General features: G+C 47.4%; 2 protein-coding genes across 2 annotated transcripts in view; one reads left to right on the top strand and one right to left on the bottom strand.

Moving 5' to 3' along the window:
• Window positions 1-241: 241 nt before the first annotated feature.
• On the bottom strand, window positions 242-17,303 carry TOX4 (TOX high mobility group box family member 4). Its single transcript, XM_058823192.1, has 10 exons — window positions 17,292-17,303; window positions 15,583-15,651; window positions 14,078-14,308; window positions 11,434-11,736; window positions 9,466-9,732; window positions 7,789-7,860; window positions 4,923-5,291; window positions 4,749-4,877; window positions 2,588-2,826; window positions 242-452 (listed from the first exon to the last, which is right to left on the bottom strand). Exons 1-10 carry the CDS (start codon window positions 17,295-17,297, stop codon window positions 380-382), a joined length of 1,758 nt encoding a protein of 585 aa, XP_058679175.1. The 5' UTR covers window positions 17,298-17,303; the 3' UTR covers window positions 242-379.
• Window positions 17,304-18,617: 1,314 nt separating this feature from the next.
• CHD8 (chromodomain helicase DNA binding protein 8) overlaps window positions 18,618-19,537 on the top strand; it is a 51,580-nt gene continuing 50,660 nt past the window's right edge. Inside the window, 1 exon segment of the mRNA XM_058823191.1 lies at window positions 18,618-19,112. The gene's annotated coding sequence lies outside the window, so the exon portion shown is untranslated.

Genomic DNA, 19,537 nt, shown 5'->3' with positions numbered 1-19,537 from the left:
ATTTTTTTTGGCTCTAGAAATGGATTTTTTTGGGTTTAAAGTGGAATTTTAGGGTTAAAACGGCATCTTTTAGGTCTAAATTGTGATTTTTTGGGTCTAAAAATGAATTTTTCGGGTCCAAACCTCACTTTTGGTGCTCAGACTCGATTTTTATTGAAGCACAAAAAAATAAATTTTCCACCCCGACGCAACTTTTGCTTTTTCCCCCCTCGTTTTCTTCCCGCCCTCCCCCCAGAAAATCCATTTTTTTTTACAATTCCCGCCCCGTTTTTGGGGCAAAACCGCCCGAAAAACGCCAAAGCGCCCCCGGTTGTGCGGCTCGGGTTCGCTGCCAGCGCGGGGACCCCAAAATCGGCCGAATTCGGCCCAAACTTGGGGCTCACTTGACGAAGACGACGCTGCTGCTGCTGCTGCTGCTGCCCCGCGCCGCCAGCCAGGCCAGGAACACGTCCCTGAAACGGGGAAAAAAACACAGCTTTCGGTAAAAATGGGGCTCGGGGCAAAAAACGGGGATTTGGGGGCAAAAAATGGGGATTTGGGGGGAAAAATGGGGATTTTGGGGGGAAAAATGGGGATTTTGGGGCAAATAATGGGGATTTTGGGGGAAAAAATGGGGATTTGGGGGAAAAAAGGGGATTTTGGGGAAATAATGGGGATTTTTGGGGGAAAAATGGGGATTTTGGGGGAAAAAATGGGGTTTTGGGGCAAAAAATGGGGATTTGGGGGGAAAAATGGGGATTTTGGGGCAAATAATGGGGATTTAGGGGGAAAAAATGGGGATTTTGGGGGAAAAAATGGGGATTTGGGGGGAAAAATGGGGATTTGGGGGAAAAATGGGGATTTGGGGGAAAAAAGGGGATTTTGGGGAAATAATGGGGATTTTTGGGGGAAAAAATGGGGATTTTGGGGGAAAAAATGGGGATTTTGGGGGGAAAAATGGGGATTTTGGGGCAAATAATGGGGATTTTGGGGGAAAAAATGGGGATTTGGGGGGAAAAAAAGGGGATTTTGGGGGGAAAAATGGGGATTTTGGGGCAAATAATGGGGATTTAGGGGGAAAAAATGGGGATTTGGGGGAAAAAAGGGGATTTTGGGGAAATAATGGGGATTTTTGGGGGAAAAATGGGGTTTTGGGGCAAAAAATGGGGATTTGGGGGGAAAAAATGGGGATTTTGGGGGAAAAAATGGGGATTTTGGGGGGAAAAATGTGGATTTTGGGGCAAATAATGGGGATTTTGGGGAAAAAATGGGGATTTGGGGGGAAAAAATGGGGATTTTGGGGGGAAAAAATGGGGATTTGGGGGGAAAAATGGGGATTTTGGGGGAAAAAATGGGGATTTGGGGGCAAAAAATGGGGATTTGGTGGGAAAAATGGGGATTTTGGGGCAAATAATGGGGATTTTGCGGGAAAAAATGGGGATTTTGGGGGAAAAAATGGCAGTTCTGGGACGAAAAATGGTGGGGTCGGGTCTAAAAATGGAAGTGTTAGGGTCAAAAAATGCTAATTTTGGGGCTAAAAGTGGCAATTTTGGGTCAAGAAATGGCGGGTTTGGGTTAAAATACGGCAGTTTTGTGGCTTTGGGTTAAAAATGCAGTTCTGGGGTAAAAAAGTGGCGTTTTGGGTCAAAGCCGGTGATTTTGGAATAAAAAATGGAGATTCGGGGTGAGAAATGGCAATTTTGGGTTAAAAGATGGAGGTTTTGGGTACAAAATTGGTGGTTTTGGCTCAAAACGGCTGTTTTGGTGTCAAAAACTCCATTTTGGGGTCAAACCCCATCATTTTTGTGCCTGAAAATGCTATTTTTGGGTGAAAACCCAGCATTTTTGTGTTCAAAAAAGCCACCATCGTTTTGGTCAAAACCTGTCATTTTTGTGTCAAAAACCCTCCATTTTTGGGGTGAAATCCCACCATTTTGGAGTCTAAAAAATTGCTGGTTTTTGGCTGAAAACCCCGTTATTTCTGTGTCAAAAAACGCCCATTCTGACAACTCAAAAACGCCAATTTTGGCTCTGAAACTGCCATTTCTGTGCCAAAAAATGCCATTTTTGAAAGTAAAAAATACCAGATTTTGGCTCTGGAAAACCCCCATTATTTCTGTGCCAAGAAGTGCCCATTGTGGCTCCCGAATGGCTCAAAAAATGCTGATTTTTGGGTCTAAAAATGCCGGGTTTTGGCCAAAAAAATTGCCATTTTTTCACCTAAAAATTTCAAATTTTTGCAGAAAACCCCCAAATCTTCAGGATTTCTCCCCAAACCCACCTGCAGTGCTGAGCAGGCACTCGCTGGAGCAGAACTGCTCGTCCCAGCGCCCATCTCTGCCTCCGAAACCCCAATTTTTGGGTAAATAACACCAATTTTTTGTATAAAAACGCCGTTTTTTCCCAAATTTCCATGAATTCTCCCCAAACGCACCTGCAGTGGCGCACGAGGCACTCGCTGGAGCAGAACTGCTCGTCCCAGTGCCCATCTCTGCCTCCAACACCCCGATTTTTGGGTGCAAATTGCCCGTTTTTGGTTAAAAATCCCGTTTTTTTGCAGAAAACCGCCGTTTTTCCCCAAAACCCCGCGGTTTCAGCCCGAACGCACCTGCAGTGGCGCACGAGGCACTCGCTGGAGCAGAACTCCTCGTCCCAGTCGCCGCTGGCCACCGGGGCGCGCTCGCAGCCGGCGCGGACGCAGCAGCGCCCCCGCGGCCACGCGGCCCCGCCCCCGCCCGGCGGAGACCCCGCCCCCGCCTCGGCCACCGCGGCCACCGCGGCCACCGCGGCCACCTCGGCCACGTCGGCCACGTCGGCCACCAGCTCCACGCGCGGCGGCGACTCCGCCTGAGGGACACAAAACGGCGCCTTTCCCCCGTTTTTATCCGCCCAAAAATCCCGTTTTTCCACCCGTTTTTACCCCCCCAAAAATCCCAGCCTTGCCCCAATTCTCCCCCAATTTGCCCCCTCAAAAACCCCATTTTTTCCCCTCAATTTCCCGCGTTTTTACCCTTAGATTCCCAATTTTCCCCGATTTCCCCCCAGTTTCCACCACTTGTGCCCCCCAAATTCTCACTTCCCCCGTTTCCACCGCTGGGACTCCCCAAAATCCCCATTTTCCCCCAGATTTCCCAATTTTTCCCAATTTTCCCCCCAGATTTCCCAACTTTTCCCCATTTTCCCCCAGATTTCCCTATTTTCCCTCAGATTTCCCAACTTTTCCCCATTTCCCCCCAGATTTTCCCCATTTTCCCCCAGATTCCCCCATTTTCCCCCAGATTCCCCCATTCTCCCCCAGATTCCCCCATTCTCCCCCAGATTTCCCAACTTTTCCCAATTCTCCCCAATTTTCCCGTTTCCCGCCCAATTTTCCCCGATTTCCCCCCAGTTTCCACCACTCGTGCCCCCCAAATTCTCGCTTCCCCCATTTCCACCGCTGGGACCCCCCAAAATCCCCATTTTCCACCCATTTTTACCCAGTTTCACCCCCCCGAAAATCCCAGCCACGCCCCGATTCTCCCCCGATTTCCCTCCCCAATTTGCCCCCTCAAAAACCCAATTTTTCCCCTCAATTTCCCGCGTTTTTACCCTTAGATTCCCAATTTTCCCCGATTCCCCCCAGTTTCCACCACTTGTGCCCCCCAAATTCTCGCTTCCCCCGTTTCCACCGCTGGGACTCCCCAAAATCCCCATTTTCCCCCAGATTTCCCCATTTCCCCCCAGATTTTCCCCGTTTTCCCCCAGATTTCCCAACTTTCCCCAATTTTCCCCCAGATTTTCCCCATTCTCCCCCAGATTTCCCAATTTTTCCCCATTCTCCCCCAAAATCCCCATTTTCCCCCAGATTTCCCCATTTTCCCCCAGATTTTCCCCCAGATTTTCCCCATTTTCCCCCAGATTTCCCAATTTTTCCCAATTTTCCCCCCAGATTTCCCAACTTTTCCCCATTTTCCCCCAGATTTCCCTATTTTCCCTCAGATTTCCCAACTTTTCCCCATTTCCCCCCAGATTTTCCCCATTCTCCCCCAGATTCCCCCATTCTCCCCCAGATTTCCCAACTTTTCCCAATTCTCCCCAATTTTCCCGTTTCCCGCCCAAATTTCCCCGATTTCCCCACAGTTTCCACCACTTGTGCCCCCCAAATTCTCACTTCCCCCATCTCCACCCCTGGGACCCCCCAAAATCCCCATTTTCCACCCATTTTTACCCAGTTTCACCCCCCCGAAAATCCCAGCCACGCCCCGATTCTCCCCCGATTTCCCTCCCCAATTTGCCCCCTCAAAAACCCAATTTTTCCCCTCAATTTCCCACGTTTTTACCCTTAGATTCCCAATTTTCCCCAATTCCCCCCCAGTTTCCACCACTCGTGCCCCCCAAATTCTCGCTTCCCCCGTTTCCACCGCTGGGACTCCCCAAAATCCCCATTTTCCCCCAGTTTTCCCAACTTTTCCCAGTTTTCCCCATTTTCCCCCAGATTTCCCCATTTCCCCCCAGATTTTCCCCGTTTTCCCCCAGATTTCCCAACTTTCCCCAATTTTCCCCCAGATTTTCCCCATTCTCCCCCCGGATTTCCCAATTTTTCCCAACTTTTCCCAACTTTTCCCAATTTTCCCCCAGTTTTCCCAGTTTTCCCCAGTTTCCCCGTTTCCCGCCCGAATTTCCCCGATCTCCCCGTTCCTCACCTCGGCCTGCAGCAGCAGCTCCGCCCCTCCCCCTCTCTCCTCCTCCTCCTCCTCCTCGTCCCCGCCCCCCTCATTTGCATGCCCCGCCTGGGGGAGGGGCTGCGGCGCGGCCGGGGGCGGGGCCGGCGCCGGGGCCACGCCCACCACGTGCAGCGGGGGCGGGGCCAGCACCTTGATGTGCAGGGGGGGAGGGGCGCGGATCTTGGGGGGGCCCTGCTGCAGGGGGGGGGGCGGGGGCGGGGCCGCCGAGGGGGGCGGGGCCGGGGCCGGGGTGGGCGTGGCCGCGGCGCCCGGCGGCGACGTCACCGAGGGAGGGGGGAGGGGCATCTGCGTGAGGGGCGGGGGCTGCAGCCGCGCCAGCGCCGGGGGGGCGGGGCGGGGGGCGGGGCCGGGGGCGGGGCCCACCGGGATGACGGTGACCACGCCCGCCGAGGCCCCGCCCCCCGCCGGCCCCTCCCCCACGGCCCCGCCCAGCAGGAGCTGCTTGGGGATGAGGATCTTGGTGATGGGGGGCGGGGCCTGGGGGGCGGGGCTCGCCGCGGGGGGCGGGGCCGGCGGGGCGGGGCTCGGCGAAGGGGGCGGGGCCTGGGCGGCGGGGGAGGGGTCGGGCTCCGGGGGGTCCGTGGAGGTCTGGGGGGAAAGAGAGAAAAAACGGGTTAAAATTGGGAAATATTGGTTAAATTGGGAAATATTGGTTAAATTGGGAAATATTGGTTAAATTGGGAAATAATATTGGTTAAAATTGGGAAATATTGGTTAAATTGGGAAATAATATTGGTTAAAATTGGGAAATATTGGTTAAATTGGGAAATAATATTGGTTAAAATTGGGAAATGTTGGTTAAATTGGGAAATATTGGTTAAATTGGGAAATATTGGTTAAAATTGGGGAATATTGGTTAAATTGGGAAATAATATTGGTTAAAATTGGGGAATATTGGTTAAATTGGGAAATATTGGTTAAAATTGGGAAATATTGGTTAAAATTGGGGAATATTGGTTAAATTGGGAAATAATATTGGTTAAAATTAGGAAATATTGGTTAAATTGGGAAATAATATTGGTTAAATTGGGAAATATTGGTTAAAATTGGGAAATATTGGTTAAATTGGGAAATATTGGTTAAATTGGGAAATAATATTGGTTAAAATTGGGAAATATTGGTTAAAATTGGGAAATAATATTGGTTAAATTGGGAAATAATATTGGTTAAAATTGGGAAATATTGGTTAAATTGGGAAATATTGGTTAAATTGGGAAATAATATTGGTTAAATTGGGAAATAATATTGGTTAAAATTGGGAAATAATATTGGTTAAATTGGGAAATATTGGTTAAAATTGGGAAATATTGGTTAAATTGGGAAATATTGGTTAAATTGGGAAATAATATTGGTTAAAATTGGGAAATAATATTGGTTAAAATTGGGAAATATTGGTTAAATTGGGAAATATTGGTTAAATTGGGAAATAATATTGGTTAAATTGGGAAATAATATTGGTTAAAATTGGGAAATAATATTGGTTAAATTGGGAAATATTGGTTAAAATTGGGAAATATTGGTTAAATTGGGAAATATTGGTTAAAATTGGGAAATATTGGTTAAATTGGGAAATAATATTGGTTAAAATTGGGAAATAATATTGGTTAAAATTGGGAAATATTGGTTAAATTGGGAAATATTGGTTAAATTGGGAAATAATATTGGTTAAATTGGGAAATAATATTGGTTAAAATTGGGAAATATTGGTTAAAATTGGGAAATATTGGTTAAATTGGGAAATATTGGTTAAATTGGGAAATATTGGTTAAATTGGGAAATATTGGTTAAAATTGGGAAATATTGGTTAAATTGGGAAATAATATTGGTTAAAATTGGGAAATATTGGTTAAAATTGGGAAATATTGGTTAAATTGGGTAAAAACACTTTAAAAATTGGTTAAAAATGGGTTAAAAAGTGACTTAAGTTCATTAACAATTAGTTACAATCGATTCAGATTCGGTTAAAATTTGGTTAAAAATTGATTAAAAATTGATTAAAAATTGACTTAAACTGAATAAAAATTAGTTACAATTGATTCAAATTTGGTTAAAAATTGGTTAAAAATTGATTAAAAGTTGACTTAAACTGATTAAAAATTAGTTACAATTGATTCAGATTTGGACAAAATTTGGTTAAAAATTGGTTAAAAATTGACTTAAACTGATTAAAAATTAGTTACAATTAATTCAAATTTGGTTAAAAATTGGTTAAAAATTGGTTAAAAATGGATTAAAAACTGACTTAAATTGATTAAAAATTGACTTAAACTGATTAAAAATTAGTTACAATTGATTCAAATTTGGTTAAAAATTGGTTAAAAATTGATTAAAAGTTGACTTAAACTGATTAAAAATTAGTTACAATTGATTCAAATTTGGTTAAAAATTGGTTAAAAATTGATTAAAAATTGATTTAAATTGATTAAACTAAAATTGATTAAAAATTGGTTAAAATTGTTTGAAATTGATTAAAAATCGATAAAAAATTGATTTTAAATTCATTAAAAATTGAGAAAAATTTCATGAAACATTAGGAAACAACCTGAGGGTTTGGGGGGGAATTTTGGGGTTTAAAGTTGAATTTGGGGTCAAATTTTGGGGCCACTCAGTTTTTTGGTGTCTCTCAGTTTTGGGGTTCCACCAATTTTGGGGTCGTTTAAATTTCAAATTTTTAAAATATTTTTATTTTTTTGGGATTTTTAGGTGGGAATTTTGGGGTGAATATTTGTGGATTTTTTGAGTGGATTTTCTGGGATTTTTGGAATGATTTTTTTTAAAGTTTTTGGGTGGATTTTTTTTTTTTATTTTTAGGTGGATTTTTTGCTGGGTATTTTGGGTGGATTTTCTTTGATTTCGGGGTTTTTTGGGGTGGATTTTTAAAAAAGAATTTGGGTGGATTTTTGTTTGAGCTTTGGGGTTTTTTTTTTTTTTGTGGGTTTTCTTTGATTTTTGGGGCTTTTTCGGGCAGATTTTTTTGGTTTTTTGAGCGGATTTTTTCTGAATTTTGGGATTTTTTTGTGCGGATTTTTAAAATTTGGGTTTTTTGTGGGGAATTTTGTGGGAATTTTGGGGTTTTTGGGGTTACCAGGGTTGCCTTGTAGGCCGTCAGAGCTTTCAGGTATTCCTTCTTGGCCGCCTCCGTCTTGCGCTTGTACACCTGCGAAAAATGGGGCAAAAAATGGGAAAAATGAGAAAAAGTGGGGCAAAAACCGGGGTAAAATTTGTGCAAAACGTGGGGCAAAAATGGGGAAAAACAGGGTAAAAAAGTAGGGTAAAAATGTGATTAAAATAAGGGGAAAATGGGGTGAAAATGGGGTAGAAAATGAGTTTAAAAAGGGGCAAAAATTAGGCCAAAAAATAGGGTAAAAATGGGGAAAAAGAGGGTAAAAAATAGGGTAAAAATGAGATTAAAATAAGGGGAAAATGGGGTGAAAATGGGGTAGAAAATTGGTTTAAAAAGAAGCAAGAATTAGGCAAAAATAGGGTGAAAATGGGGAAAAACAGGGTAAAAAGTAGGGTAAAAATAACACTAAAATAAGGGGAAAACGGGGTAAAAATGAGGTAGAAAATAGGGCAAAAATAGGGTAAAAATGGGGAGAAAATGGGAAAAATGAGCAAAAATGGGGCAAAAAATGGGGAGAAAATGGGAAAAATGTGTCAGAACTAGGAAAATTGGGGCAAAAATGGGGAAAATGAGCAAAAATGGGGTAAAATATAGGGTAAAAATGGGGAAAAAACAGGGTAAAAAATAGGGTAAAAATGAGATTAAAATAAGGGGAAAATGGGGTGACAATGGGGCAGAAAATGAGGCAAAACTGGGCAAAATGAGGCAGAAAATGGGGCAAAAATAGGGTAAAAATGGGGCAAAAATAGGGTAAAAATGGGGGGGAAATTGGGGGAAAATGGGGCAAAAAGGGGTCAAAAATGGGATAGAAAATGGGGCAATAATGGGGCAAAGACAGACAAGAAAATGGGGCGGAAAATGAGGGGGAAACGGGGCAAAAAATGAAGTGAAAATGGGATTGAAAAAAGGGGAAAATGGGGTAAAAATGGGGGGCAAAAGGGGCAAAATGAGAAAAAAAAGAACAAAAATGGGACAAAGAATGGGACAAAAATTGGGGGGAACAGGGTGAAAATGGGGGCAAAAAAAGGGAAGGAACTGGGGCAAAATGGGGCCAAAAGGGGCAAAAATAGGATAAAAGTGAGCCCATTTGGACCCCTTCGGCCCCTTTTTCCCATTTCCTCAGATTTTTCACCCGTTCCTGCTCCTCGCCCAGCGAGTCCCACACGGAGGCCGCGGCCTTGGAGACCAATTCTCCCGTTTTCACCCCATTTTTAACCCTTCCTTTCCCGTTTTTTCACCAATTTTCCCATTTTTTTCCCATTTTTTCAGATTTTTTCCCCGTTTCTTGCCGTTTTTGCCCCAATACCTGTTTCTGCTCCTCGCCCAGCGAGTCCCACACGGAGGCCACGGCCTTGGAGACCAATTCTCCCGTTTTCACCCCATTTTTAACCCTTCCTTTCCCGTGTTTTCACCGTTTTTTCCCATTTCTTCGCCGTTTTTTCCCGTTTTCTCGGGATTTCACCCCAATACCTGTTTGTGCTCCTCGCCCAGCGAGTCCCACACGGAGGCCGCGGCCTTGGAGACCAATTCTCCCGTTTTCACCCCATTTTTAACCCTTCCTTTGCCGCTTTTTCAGCGATTTCTCCCATTTTTTCGCCGTTTTTTCCCCGTTTTATCCCGTTTTTCCCCATTTTTCACCTGTTTCTGCTCCTCGCCCAGCGAGTCCCACATGGAGGCCACGATCTTGGAGACCTCCCCGAAGGTGGCGTTGGGGTTCTGGCCCTTGATGGCGGCCTGCGTGTCCCTGAAGAAGAGCGCGTAGGCCGACACCGGCTTCTGCGGCTCGTTGGGGTCCTTCTTCTTCTTGGCCTTCTTGGGGGGCTTGGCCCGCCGGGGGGGCTCCGAAACCGGGGCCGGGGGCGCCGCCGGGGGGGGCGCGGGCGGGGAGGGGGCGGCCGGGGGGGGCTGCGGGGAAAAAACACAAAAAAAACGGGAGGAAAAGGCGAAAGTTTGGGGTTTTCCCGCGCAAAAAAATGGGACTTTTCGGAGCGATTTTGAAGGCTCGGAATGGGGGTTTTGGGGATTGGGAGGGCGCTGTGAGAGCTGGGGGGTTGTGAGAAAAGGGAATTTTATGTTTTGACCCCGAAAATCCCAAGTTTTGGGAGGGTTTGGGGATTTGGGAGGAAATTTCAGGGTTTGGAGCCAAAAAAATCGGAGATTTCAGGAGCAAAATTTAACGTTTTGGGGGAGGATTCGGGGATTTCAGAGGGTATCCCAAGGGCTGGGAGTTTTGGGGGAAGATTCGGGGATTTCAGACAAAATCCTCAGGGCTGGGAGTTTTGGGGGAGAATTCGAGGATTTCAGACAAAATCCTCAGGGCTGGGATTTTTGGGGGAGAATTCGGGGATTTCAGAGCAAATCCCAAGGGCTGGGACAGCTCTAAGAGAGGAAATTTCACAGTTTGAGCCCAAAAGTTCTGAATTTTTGGGAAGGGATTTGGGAGGGAATTTTGGGGTTTAATCACAGGAAATTCTTCGGGACGGAATTTAAAGTTTCCGGAGGGTTTTCAAAGAGGATTTTGGGGTTTGGGAGGGTTTTGGGGGAGACTGAAGGATCTGGGAGGAATTTTTGAGGTTTTATCCTGAAAATATCGAATTTTCACAGGGTTTTGGGCGGGCGTTTCGAGAACTGGGAGGAAATTTTGGGGTTTTATGGCAAAAAATCGCAAATTTCAGGATCTGGGACTTGGGAGATTTGAAGGTTTAACTGCAAAAAACGTTCAGTTTCTGTGTGGGGGCTTTGGGGTGATTTTGGCCATTTTTAGTCATTCTGGGCTGTTTTTGAGGTATTTTTGAGAGGATTTTAGATTATATTTTAGGTACTTTGAGGTGATTCGGGTTATTTTTAGGGTATTTTTGGCCATTTTGGGTGGTTTTGGGGTATTTTAGGGTATTTGGGGGCATTCTTTGAGGTATTTCTGGGTGTTCTTGTGGTATTTTGGGCTGTTTTGGGGCTATTTTAGGCTGGTTTGGGGCTATTTTGGGCTGGTTTTGAGCTATTTTCAGGCATTTTTTTTGTATTTTTGAGGTATCCAAAATATTTAGGTGTATTTAAAGGTATTTGAGCCATTTTTGGGCTACTTTGGGCCGGTTTTGAGCTATTTTCAGGCATTTTTTTTTTGTATTTTTGAGGTATCCAAAATACCTAGGTGTATTTAAGGGTATTTGAGCCATTTTTGGGCTATTTAGGGCCGGTTTGGGCTATTTTCAGGCAATCTTTTGTATTTTTGAGGTATCCAAAATACTTAGGTGTATTTAAGGGTATTTGAGCCATTTTTGGGCTGTTTTGGGCTGGTTTGGGCTATCTCCACGCAGTTTTTTTTGTATTTTTGAGGTATTTAAGAGCATTTAGGAGTATTTAAAGGTACTTTAAGCCATTTTTGGGGTAATTTTGGCCATTTTTGGTTATTTTCACACACCCTCCTGAACCCCTCCGTCTCCTCGCCCCGCCGGGCCGGTTTGGGGCTGTTTTGGGCTGGTTCTGGCCGGTTCTCACGCAGTTTTTTTGTGTTTTTGAGATATTTAAGAGCCCTTGGGAGCACTCGAGGGTATTTTCAGCCATTTTTGGGGTAATTCCGGCCGTTTTTGGGTCGTTTTTGTCGCTCACCCTCCTGAACTCCTCCATGTCCTCGTCCTGCAGGGACCCCGCGGGGGAGGGGCCGGGGCTGAGCCCCCGCTCGGGGCTGGGCGGGGCCTGGGGGGCGGGGCCGGCGCCGGGGGGCGTGGCCGAGGCGGCGGCCCCGCCCAGCCCCAGCCCCAGCTGCGAGCTGAGCTCCGATTGGTCGATGGTGGTGAGGGGCGTGGCCAGGGGCGTGGCCAGCAGGGCGGCGGGGCTGAGGGCGCCCAGGGGAACCTCGATGGTCACGGGGGCGCTGGGGGGGAACTGCGACCCCATCGGCGGCTCCAGCTCCTGAAATATATAAAAATAAAATTATTTTAATGTAAAATTAGAATGATTGAACCCGACACGTAACTATCGACCCAAAAATCCCGGGGTTTTTAACGCAAAATTGTCATTAGTGACGGGGGGAACCTCGATGGTCACCGGGGCGCTGGGGGGGAACTGCGACCCCATCGGCGGCTCCGGCTCCTGAAAAATGACAAAATTTAAATTATTTAACCCAAAACTGCAATGACTGAACCCGACACGTAATTATCGACCCAAAAATCCCGGGGTTTTTAACGCAAAATTGTCATTGGTGACGGGGGGACCTCGATGGTCACCGGGGCGCTGGGGGGGACTGGGACCCCATCGGTGGTTTTAGTTCCTAAAATAAATCAAAATAAAAATTATTTTAATGTAAAACTACAATGATTGAACCTGACACGTAATTATTGACCCAAAAATCCTGAGGTTTTTAACACAAAAATGGGGAAATTTAACCCAAAATTGTCATTGTTGAGGGGCTGAGGGCGCTGGGGGGGAACTGGGACCCCATGGGTGGCTCCAACTCCTAAAAACATAAAAATAAAATTATTTAACCCAAAAATAGAATTATTGAACCAAAATCCCAAGTATTTACCTCAAAAATCCAATTACCTCACCCAAGATCCTGGTTGTTTAGCCCAAAATCCTGATTATTGAACCCCAAAAATCCAATTTTCTGGTAATTTCCCCCCATATTTTCACGATTATTCCCACCCCATTTTTGGGGTTAAATTCCCCATTTTTGGAATAATTTATGGATTAAATTATGGATTATACTCACCCCATTTATGGATTATTCCCACCCCATTTTTGGGGTTAAATTCCCCATTTTTGGAATAATTTATGGATTAAATTATGGATTATACTCACCCCATTTATGGATTATTCCCACCCCATTTTTGGGGTTAAATTCCCCATTTTTGAGACTATTCCTGCCCCATTTTCAGGGTTAAATCCCCCCTTTTTGGGAATCATTCCCACCCCATTTTGGGGTTAAATCCTCCCCATTTTCAGAGTTGAAGCTCCCATTTTGGGGAATTACTCCCACTTCATTTTTAGGGTTAAATTCTCCATTTTTTGGGAATTGTTCACACCCCATTTTCAGGGTTAAATCTCCCATTTTTGGGGATCATTCCCACCCCATTTTTGGGGTTACTTTTGCCCCATTTTAGGGGTTATTTCCCCACATTTTTGGGCTAAACTCCCCACATTTTTAGGGCCAAACCCCCAATTTTGGGGAATTATTCCAGCCCATTTTTGGGGTTATTTTTGCCCCATTTTAGGAGTTATTCCCCCACATCTTTGGGCTAAACTCCCCACATTTTTAGGGCCAGAGCCCCCGTTTTGGGGAATGACCCCCGGCCGTTTTTGGGGTTAAACCCCCCATTTGGGGAATGACCCCCGGCTGTTTTTGGGGTTACACCCCCCGTTTTGGGGGATGACCCCCGGCCGTTTTTGGGGTTAAACCCCCCGTTTTAGGGAACGACCCCAGCCCGTTTTTAGGGTTAAACCCCCCATTTGGGGAACGACCCCCGGCCGTTTTTGGGGTTACACCCCCCGTTTTGGGGAATTACTCCGGCCGTTTTTAGGGTTACACCCCCCGTTTTAGGGAATGACCCCCGGCCGTTTTTAGGGTTAAACCCCCCGTTTTAGGGAATGACCCCAGCCCGTTTTTGGGGTTACACCCCCCGTTTTGGGGAATGAGCCCCGGCTGTTTTTGGGGTTACACCCCCCGTTTTAGGGAATGACCCCCGGCCGTTTTTGGGGTTACACCTCCCCATTTTGGGGAATGACCCCCGGCTGTTTTCGGGGTTAAACCCCCCGTTTTGGGGAACGACCCCCGGCCGTTTTTGGGGTTAAACCCCCCATTTGGGGAATGACCCCAGCCCGTTTTTAGGGTTAAACCCCCCATTTTGGGGAATGACCCCCGGCCGTTTTTGGGGTTACACCCCCCCATTTTGGGGGATGACCCCAGCCCGTTTTTAGGGTTAAACCCCCCATTTGGGGAACGACCCCCGGCCGTTTTTGGGGTTACACCCCCCGTTTTGGGGAATTACTCCGGCCGTTTTTGGGGTTAAACCCCCCGTTTTGGGGAACGACCCCCGGCCGTTTTTGGGGTTACACCCCCCGTTTTAGGGAATGACCCCCGGCCGTTTTTGGGGTTACACCCCCCGTTTTGGGGAATGACCCCCGGCCGTTTTTGGGGTTACACCCCCCGTTTTAGGGAATGACCCCCGGCTGTTTTTGGGGTTACACCCCCCGTTTTGGGGAACGACCCCCGGCCGTTTTCGGGGCTGCCCCCCCCCGTTAACCCCTCGCTCACCATGTTGAGGAGCGCCCCCGGCTGCTCCATGATGCCCGGGGGCAGCCCCACGGCCACGGGCAGCTCCAGCCCCCCCACGCCGTAGCCGGGGGGCGCGAAGGGCGCCTGGGGGGCGCCCCCGGGCTCGGGCAGGTCCTCGAAGTGCCCGACCACGGCCAGGGAAGGGTCCGAGTCCAGCGGGATCGGCGGGATCTCGAACTCCTCGTCGCCCAGGCTGGGCGTGTGGAACGTCTGCGGGGAACAAAGGGGACGGTTGGGGGGTTTAAGTGGAATTTCGGGGGGTCTGGGAGAAAAAAAAAAATTAAATTGGGGGGTTTGGGGTCGAAATTGGGGGGTTTGGGACTGAAATTGGGGGGGTTTGGGAGGGGAAAATGAAATTTGGGGGGTCTGGGATTGAAATTGGGGGGGTTTGGGAGGGAGGAAATGAAATTTGGGGGGTCTGGAAGGGAAACTGGGGGTTTGGGATCGAAATTGGGGGGTTTGGGACTGAAATTGGGGGGGTTTGGGAGGGGAAAATGAAATTTGGGGGGTTTGGAACTGAAATTAGGGGGGTTTGGGAGCAAAGAAATGAAATTTGGGGGGTTTGGGATTGAAATTGGGGGGTTTGGGAGCAAAAAGATAAAGTTACAGGGATTTGGGATCAAAAGTAGGGGATTTGGAACTGAAATTAGGGGGGTTTGGGATCGAAATTGGGGGGTTTGGAACTGAAATTATGGGGATTTGGGATCGAAATTAGGGGGCTTTGGGAGCAAAAAAATGAAATTGGGGGGGTTTGGGAGGGAGAAAATGAAATTTGGGGGGTCTGGGAGAAAAAAAAAAAGAAATTGGGGGGCTTGGGACCGAAATTGGGGGGTTTGGGAGCAAAAGATAAAGTTAAAGGGGTTTGGGATCGAAATTAGGGGGGTTTGGGATCGAAATTGGGGGGATTTGGGAGGGAAAAAATGAAATTTGGGGGGTTTGGGATCGAAATTGGGGGGTTTGGGAGGGAAATTGGGGGGTTTGGGACTGAAATTAGGGGGGTTTGGGAGGGAGAAAATGAAATTTGGGGGGGTTTGGGGTCAAGATTGGGAGATTTGGGATTGAAAATGGGGGATTTTGGTATCAGAACTGGTGAATCCGGGACTGAAATTAAGGGGGGTTTGGGAGGGAGAAAATGAAATTTGGGGGTTTTGGGATTGAAATTGAGGGGGTTGGGATCGAAATCGGGGGGTCGGGACCAAAAATTTGAGGGGTCTGGCACCGAAATTGGGGGGTTTGGCATTAAAATTGGGGGCTTTGGACCCAAAATCAGGGGGCTGGGACCCAAGCTGGGGAGCTGTGGACAGAAACTTGAAGTTCATTCCCAAACGAGAGGGTTGCAGCCCGAAATCTGAGGGTTTGGCCCCAAACTGGGGAGTCCCAGCACAAAATCGGGGCTTTGGCGCCAAATGTGGGCGGCCCCAAGCCAAAATCAGAAGCTGCAAGGCCAAATTTCCCATTTTCCGCCCATTTTGCCCTTTTCTCACCTCGGCCCCGCTGAGGAAGGGGTGAGAGGCGCCGGTGATGGCCAGGTAATTGTCGCTGCCTCCGGGGAACTGCAGGGATCGCAGAAACTCAACCCAAGCCTGCCTTTTGTACCTCCGTTCCTCCCTTTCCCCTTTTTTAGCTTTTCCCGCTTTATTCCCATGGTTTTCCCCGTTTTATTCCACTTTTCCCCCATTTTATTCCACTTTTCCCCCATTTTATTCCATGTTTTTCCCCATTGTATTCCACTTTTCCCCCATTTCATTCCATGTTTTTCCCCCATTTTATTCCATGGTTTTCCCCATTGTATTCCACTTTTCCCCCATTTTATTCCACTTTTCCCCCATTTTATTCCATGGTTTTCCCCGTTTTATTCCACTTTTCCCCCATTTTATTCCATGGTTTTCCCCGTTTTATTCCACTTTTCCCCCATTTTATTCCATGGTTTTCCCCGTTTTATTCCACTTTTCCCCCATTTTATTCCACTTTCCCCCCATTTCATTCCACGTTTTTCCCCATTTCTTTATCACTTTTGTCTCCTGTTCACCCCATTTTTCCCCTTCTCGCATTTTTTCCCTAATTTCCCTTTTTCCCACACTTTTCCCCTTTTCTCCCACTTTTTCCCCCCTTTTTTCCCAATTTTCCCTTTATTTCCCATTTTTTGCCTCTTTTTTTGCCATTCTGTCAGTTCTTTTTATTTTCTCCTCTTTTTTTCCCTATTTCCCTCCATTTTTCCATTTCTATCTCTTTTTTCCCCACTTTTCCCCTTTTTCCCCACTCTTCCCCCGAATGATTCCAACTTCTTCCCATTTTCCCCCCCACTTTTTAATTTTTTTTACTTCTTCCCTTTTGTCCCAAACTTCTCAATTGTTTTCCTTCCATTTTTCCCCATTTTTCCAACTTTACCCCCTTTTACTTTTTCTCCCATTTTTCCCTTTTTTCCCCACCTTGCTCCTCTTTTTTTCCCACTTTTCCTCCTTTAATTCCCATCTTTTTCAGCTTTTTCCCCTTTTCTTTCCCCACTTCACCATTTTCCCCCCTTTTTTTTCCCATTTTCCCCTCACGCTCTCCCCCCTCAACAAAACCCCCTATTATTCCCAATTTTTCCCTATTTCTCCCAATTTTTTTCTTTTTTCCCCCCCATTTTTACTCTTCTCCCCATTTTCCCCTCGCACCACAATATTCCTTCCTCATTTTCCCCTTTTTTCCCGATTCCCCCCCCATGTTCCCCTCACACCGCAACTTCCCCAAACCCCCAATTTTTCCCTTTTTGCCCCCACTTCTTCTCCATTCTCCCCAACTTTTCTATTTTCCCCTCGCACCACAATATTTTTTTCCCATTTTCTCGTTTTTTCCTGCTTTTCGCCCCACTTTCCCCTCACGCTCTCCCCCCTCCCTCCAACCTCCCCAAACCCCCATTTTTCCCATTTTTTCGCCCATTTTCCCCTCACACCACGTTATTTTTTCCCATTTTCCCCTCACTCCACATTATTTTTTCCCATTTTCCCCTCGTATCACAATATTTTATCCATTTTCCCCCATTTCCCCCTCACGCTCTCCCCGTTCACCCCCCGCTCCCCAAACCCCCATTTTCCCGCCCCGACCTCCGCGCCCCGCTCCCAGCCGCCCCCGAACCCCTTTATTTTCCCCTTTTTTTCCATTTTTGGCCGGTTTTGCCCCATTTTTCCCCTCACGCCCGCCCCCCCCTCACCTCCATCGCGCCGCCGCTCCCCCCCCCCGGGGCGCCGCGCGCCGAAGCGGAAACCCCGCCCTTCCCTCACGCCGCCATTTCCGCCGCCGCCACCATAGAGACGAAACCTCCCTGAGGATGTTCCAGCCACAACCGAACCACCAAAACCCCATCTCTGTGACGGCAAAACTCATTTTGGGGCGTTTTAATAAATTTTGGCGCTTTCTGTGTGAAAACGAAGAGGGAATAAGAGCAAAGAGGTGTTGGAGGACCGAGCTAGAGCGGCACCGGAAAAGGAAAGGAGGAGCCCACGGGGAGGATGTGGGGAGGAACCATAGAGAAAGGGGCGGAGCGCCGCCGGAAGGGGCGGGGCGCCAGCGGCGGGCGCGCGCGGCGCGGGCGGTGCGTCATCGGCGGCGACGGGCGGGGGGGGAGGGGCGGGGCGGGGGGGGCTGAGGGGGGGAGGGGGGGGGACGTGAGGGGGGGAGGGGGGGGAGGGGTCCGGGGCAGATTTTGGGGGAAATTCGGGCGGATTTGGGCGTTTGGGGCCGGCCCGGGGGGGCCGCGGGGTGTGGGAGGGGCGGGGGGGGAGGAATTGATGGGGGGGGATGTTCGTGAGGGGATGGGGGGGGTTGGGGGGAGACGTGAGGGGATTTGGGGTGAAATGTGGGGGTTTGAGGGGTCTGGGGGATAAATGAGGGGATTTGGGGTTAAATGAGTGAGAAATGAGGGGATTGGGGGTAACTGAGTGACAAATGAGGGGGTTTGGGGTGAAATGAGGGGATTTGGGGCGTTTGGGAGGTGAAGGGGGGAGACGTGAGGGGATTTGGGGTGAAATGTGGGGGTTTGAGGAGTTTGGGTGAGAAATGAGGGGATCTGGGTGAGGTATGAGGGGATTTTGGGTGAAATGAGGGGATTTGAGGTAAAGGAGTGAGAAATGAGAGAGTTTGAGGAGAAATGAGAGCATTTGGGACAAAAAAAGTGAGAAAGGAGGGAACTTGGGGGAGGTATGAGGGGATTTGGGGTGAAATGAGGGAATTTGAGGGTTTTGGGTGAGAAATGAGGGAATTTGGGGGTGAAAAGAGGAGAGTTGAGGTGAAATCAGGGGATTTGAGGCGTTTGGGGAAGAAAGGAGGGGATTTGAGGAGAAATGACGGAATTTGGGGTAAAGGAGTGAGAAATGAGGGGATTTTGGGTGAGGTATGAGGGGATTTTGGGTGAAATGAGGAGATTCGAGGGATTTGGGAAAGAAATTAGGTGGTTTGTGGAGTTTGGGGAGGAAATGAGAGGATTTGGGGTGAAATGAGGGGATTTGAGGGATTTGGGAAAGAAATGGGGAGATTTTGGGGAAACCAGGAGGTTCTGCAGAAATCAGGAGTTTTTAGGGGTTTTTGGGGAGATTTTGGGGAAATCTGAAAGTTTTGAGGAGTCTCAGAGAGAATTTGGGGGAAAATCTGAAGTTTTTGGGGGAGATTTGGGGGAAATCCAGAGGTATTAGGTGGATTTGGGTGAAATCAGGAGGTTTTGGGGAGTCTCAGAGGAAATTTGGGGGAAAATCAAAAGATTTTTGGGCTTTTTAGGAAGATTTGGAGGGAAATCAGGAGGTTTTGGGCTCTCAGAGGACTTTGGGGTGAAATCAGGAGATTTTGGGTGAAATCGGGAGATTTTATGGTGAAATCAGGGGATTTGGGGCTCTCAGATGATTTTGGGGTGAAATCGGGAGGTTTGGGGTCACTGAGGAAGCCCCGCCCCCAACTGATGAAGCCCCTCCCTCTCTCCAGGACCCTGCGCTCCCCATTGGTCCGAGCTCGGTGACGTCATCGCGGGTGGCACCAATCAGAGGTGAGGGGCGGAGTCAAAAGGTCCAAACTGGGACCCCAAAATTTCCTTTTCTAACCCCAAATTCCCAACTGGGACCCCAAAATTTCCTGTTGTAACCCCAAATTCCCAACTCAGATCCCAAAATTTTGTGTTTTAACCCCAAATTCCAAACTCAGATCCCAAAATTTTTCTTTTTCCACCCAAATTCCAGGCTCCTTTTTCAAATTTCAACATTTTCACTCCAAAATTCTGCTTTTATTTTCTCAAATTCCCTTTTTTTAACCCAAATTTCACCTTTTTTGACTCAAGTTTCTTTTTTTTTTTTAACACAAATCTCACAATTTTACGCCAAATTCCACGTTTTTGGCTGAAAATTCATGAATTTCACCCAAAATTGTGATTTTTTTTTCACCTCACATTCCAGGTTTTTGACCCAAATTCCAGAG

Source organism: Ammospiza caudacuta, chromosome 39 (genome assembly GCF_027887145.1).
Source record: "Ammospiza caudacuta isolate bAmmCau1 chromosome 39, bAmmCau1.pri, whole genome shotgun sequence".
In the NCBI taxonomy this organism is placed as follows: domain Eukaryota; kingdom Metazoa; phylum Chordata; class Aves; order Passeriformes; family Passerellidae; genus Ammospiza; species Ammospiza caudacuta.
The sequence above is the reverse complement of the archived record's forward strand: the minus strand, read 5'-3'. Positions and strand labels throughout refer to the sequence as shown.